Genomic DNA, 4,656 nt, shown 5'->3' with positions numbered 1-4,656 from the left:
ATTGTATTTTTCACCCCTTTGTGTGTGGGTGTTTTGATTTTTTTTTTTTTTCAATAGCCAAATCTAATCGGATTTGCGGATCGGATCGAGTGAAACCCAATTCGACGACGATCTGATCGGGTTGACGAAATTAAATTCGATCGGGTAATGTTAAAACCCGATCCGATCCGAACCGATTGTTTTCAAATCGGGTCGGGTTATTTGCCCAGCCCTAGTCACAGTTCCCCCTCACACCAACCCCCGTTGCTATTGCGGTAAAGATAAAGAGGTAGATAATAACCTAAACAACCATCTATCCTTGACCAAAATGGTCACAATCAGCTTCAATCATGACGGCAAAGTATTTTTCAACAATATCATGGTTTTGTCACAATACGGTAAAAATTTGTCCAGACTAGTCTTGATCTATGCAGTGGCAACGATCTCAGCTTGAATATCTTCTATGAAGAAGGAGAAATACTGCTCCAATGAATTCCGGAGAAAACTACATCAAATGCAATGACGAAGAAACAGTTAGAGAATGGAAGTGATGAGAGGCTCTCATATCCGCAATGTTTACCCAAGGAAGCACAGTTGGTAGAAACTAAATCAAAAACTAGCATTACATATTATATTGTTTAAGTAGCATCATGTAATGTCAGGAATGAATTCACTAAACAAACAGTGCTATAACACTATTGGGACATAATTATATGTGATTCTCAACTGTGATTTGCATCAAATCAATATTGTTGATTCTCCTCCTTACATGGAACATCAGTGCAGCGACAAACAGGTTTCCCAGAAGCTTCCCAGCCCTTGAAGCCACGTTCCAGGACAAAAATGCTATTTATCCCGGTATCTTCTTTCACCTCGTCGAGATAATTAGCAAGCCTCTTGGCGCAAGTTGGGCCACGAACCTACAAAATCATACAGAACACTTATCAGATTGTATAAATACTTTAGTGGAATTCTTTAACAAAGTTAAACATCTTAGGGTATGAAATAAAATTTAGGTTATCAATATCTAAATTTAATTCATGCAACATAGGAAGCATTAATAACCAATGGTAAATCTCAAACTGATTAATTTAGCTCCAAGCTGGTGCTACTATTGATGATGAATCTGGAGAAATATAATTCAAAGCATATATGTGAAAGATAAATGGTGTATCTGGAAGCAACTCAACTGCAAGATGCTTGTATGAACACAACAAGGCCACAATCGAGAGCAGCAGAAGCGAGAAAACAAAAGATAAATGATATGAAATTGTGTAAAAAGTTTACCGCTGAAGACATGGAAAATCATCATTGAAAATTTTACACTAACAAAGCTAATGCCTCTGTAAAGAAATCACAACATAATAGCTGCAAGTTAAGAGAAACCAGTGATCAAGGATATTGCAAATTGGGTTAGATGAGGCTGCATTGCAACAAGAGGTAAAGAATTTCGGAAAAAGAGAACCAATTAGAAAACTTTCAAGTAAATAGAAGAAACAAAAATCCATACAAGGTCTACAGCTGCAATAGTATGGAATTCCTCTATGAAACTTATTAGATTGATTGCTTGTGCTACTAGCTAGATCACCGGCTGGTTTACACAGAGAGCAAAAAGCACTACCTGAAAGCTGTGACTTTCCTAGAATTGCATGCTCATGCACAGAGCAAGTTTCAAGAAAGATCTGTATTCCAATAGTTTCTTCTTTTTCTTTTTTTTTTCCCCAATTATTTGTAGAAGAAGTATAGGGATGACTCCAATGAACTGGAGAAGGCGTTTCGTCGACTAATAGAACTGGACTGTAAGAAAATCTAAGAAACTCATAATGGGGGCCCAAGAAGAAACAAGATAAGCATACAGTTCAATCTTCCAAAAGTCTACATGCACATTCACACCACACACATTATACATAAAGGAGCTGCCCTCCAAAAAGACAATAACCACTAAAAGAACCAGGCCATATTAGACTAAGTTTCCAAGGCAGATGAGCAATACAGTGCAGACATAAATATATTATTCCACCCATCAATTTAACGCCTTTATTATCCAAAAATTATACGCCATGGAAACCTAATCCATCCCATTTTGTATCTCATCAAGGCCTGGAAAATTTTACCGCTCTAAAAATTAAAGATAATAGAAATGCCACCAAGAGATAGGTGCATTTAATATGAGAAATCAGTTGAAAAAGGGAGAAAAAAGAGACTGTCCAGTTGCCTCCAAATGCTCATACAACAGCCTAGCTTTGGTCATTCATACGAAAACAGATTTCAAATCAATATTCATGCTATTTATCTTTGTTTATCATGTAAATGATTAGATGATTGATTGATAGAGTTCACTATTTGTTTATCACTTGAGATGCTTCAGTGTCTTAAAGCAACACAAAGGATCCAATTTAGTAATTTAACCTGAATAATATGTGTCTAATGCAAATACCATCTCTGCAACATGGAAATTCCATGCAATCAAACTATTAGCTTATATTCACAATTCATTCCTAAATAAATATTTTGAATTCTGTGTTGTAACTGAACGTGAATTCAAGAATTCTTGCCTTCCAGACTTTAAAAGTATAAATAAATAACTCCTAATTACAGAGCATCGACGCCCATTAGTGACCTTTTACCCTGACAAAGGAATGATAAAATCAGCCTCGCAAATCAATGGCATCACTTAAAATACAGGTAAAAACAACAGCTAGTGAATAATTAAATGAGGAGAAAATGCATTAAGATAATGCATTGAGTGACTTTCAATAATCATAACCAAAGGGATTGGTGTAAAAATGGGAAAGGAGAAAGACCTGGCTTAAAGCGCAGTGAAAAACAAGGGTATCTTTGCCCCTGACCTCTTGAATAAGATCAGAGATCTTATCAGTGAAGCTGTCACTGGGGTAGTGCAGAGATCCTGTTATATGCCCATCGTAACTCCTTTCATCGTCCCTTCATGAATTATCCAACAAATAATAATAAATATTAAAGCCATAAATAATTAAATTAATAAACAAGGAGGAGTAGCATACATACATAGATAATTAGTATTCTATGTACCTGACATCTATAACGGCAATATTTGGACGGCGTTTCAGAGAGAGAAGCTGCGAGCCCGATATGTAGGAGATGGACCGAGCCATTGCTTTCTCTTCTTCACTTTTCGATCTCTCTCTCTCTATCTGCTGTTTACCGAGTACAAGCCTACGATGCGTTTTATAAAACAAATAAATAATAGATAAATAAAAATATGAGTGGAAAATGGAATTATAATCACCCCTTCAAAATGAGCTGAGCTATTTATAGTTTTGTACTTTAAAAAATAGTATGAACACTTATATTTTAATAAAATTATTTATTTTAAAAATATTAGTATATTATTATTAAAGATAATATCAAATAATTAAATATAATATTATTATTTTAAATACTCACTTAAGATCAGTTTAATAATAACGTAATTTTTAAAATAATTGTCATTAATTGTGCTGTACAAATAAAATTTAAGGTTATTATCATTTCATTATTTTAAGAATTATAAAATACCAAATGACCATAAGATATATTATTTCTTATCATTTTATTACTATAACTTTGCGAAACCTTTTATTTTACTACTTTTTTGTTAGTATAGTTGACCAATTAGTTGACTAATAAAATATCAATTTTACCCTTCTGGTAAAATACACAAATAGAGATGTAAAATAATTGACATGAAATTATTGTTATGCCCTTAAATTGTTAAACAATAGTTTTAACCATTAATTTATAAATAAATTTTAAATTTATCATAACTATAAAAGTAGTGAACTAACAAAAATAGCTTTGGATATTTTTGTTTAAAGAAAAAGGTATAATCTATTCTAAAAAATACTTAAATATGGAAGTATGGGTTCTGTAACTAAGCTGTAAATGTTTTTTTTTTTTAGCAAAGACTGTGTATTGTTTTGAGAAAAATATTTGGGGCTATTTTGGTCAGTTAACTACTTTTATAGTTATAATAAATTTAGAATTACTCATAAATTCATGATCAAAACCATTATTTAACAATTTAAGAGCATAATAATAATTTTATGCCTATTATTTGATACTTCTATATGTGTATTTTATCATAAATAGTAAAATTAATATTTTATTAGTCAACTAATAGTTTTAACGAAAAAAGTAGTAAAATGATTGATTTTGTAAAGATTTAATGGTAAAATGATAGGAACAAAACTTTTTTGTAATTATTTGATATTTTATACTTCTTAAATGAGTGAAATGATAATAACTCACTACAAGAATATTGTTTTTTGTGATGAAACTTTTAGCAACAAACAAAATTTCGTTGCAATAAGTGATTTTTAGTGATGAAAAAATTTTTCATCGGTAAATTTTTAGTTGGGGAAAGGAAAAGTTAATTATCACTTTTCACAACGAAAAATTTGTTGCTAAAGACTGGATATGACGACCAAAATATTATTTCATAGCAAAAAATTTTAGCACCAAAACAAAAAAAAAATTGGTGCCTAGATTTTTAGTGACAAAAAATATACATTTTGAGACTAATAATTTTGTCGCTAAAAGCCATATTCAGCGACCGTTGTATGGGATTTAGTGATGGTATATTTTATCGCTAAAAGAATGTTTTAGCGACAAACTTTTTTTTGGTTGCAAAAAACTGTTTTCAACAACGAAAAGTAT

General features: G+C 31.8%; 1 protein-coding gene across 3 annotated transcripts; it reads right to left on the bottom strand.

Moving 5' to 3' along the window:
* Nucleotides 1-293: 293 nt before the first annotated feature.
* On the bottom strand, nt 294-3,206 carry LOC102611640 (dual specificity phosphatase Cdc25). 3 transcript variants are annotated; one of them, XM_015534361.3, is made up of 4 exons: nt 3,031-3,206; nt 2,829-2,922; nt 749-899; nt 294-484 (listed from the first exon to the last, which is right to left on the bottom strand). In XM_015534361.3, the coding sequence occupies exons 1-4, from the start codon at nt 3,111-3,113 to the stop codon at nt 441-443; spliced, it is 372 nt and encodes a 123-aa protein (XP_015389847.1). In that variant the 5' UTR covers nt 3,114-3,206; the 3' UTR covers nt 294-440. The 3 variants fall into 3 exon arrangements, with proteins under 3 accessions (XP_015389847.1, XP_006491690.1, XP_052299600.1); XM_006491627.4 differs by having other exon boundaries at nt 707-899; nt 2,784-2,922; nt 3,031-3,202; XM_052443640.1 differs by having other exon boundaries at nt 2,784-2,922; nt 3,031-3,202.
* Between the last annotated feature and the right edge of the window lie 1,450 nt (nt 3,207-4,656).

The sequence above is a fragment of the Citrus sinensis genome, chromosome 6, assembly GCF_022201045.2.
Source record: "Citrus sinensis cultivar Valencia sweet orange chromosome 6, DVS_A1.0, whole genome shotgun sequence".
NCBI classification, from domain to species: Eukaryota; Viridiplantae; Streptophyta; class Magnoliopsida; order Sapindales; family Rutaceae; genus Citrus; species Citrus sinensis.
The sequence above is the reverse complement of the archived record's forward strand: the minus strand, read 5'-3'. Positions and strand labels throughout refer to the sequence as shown.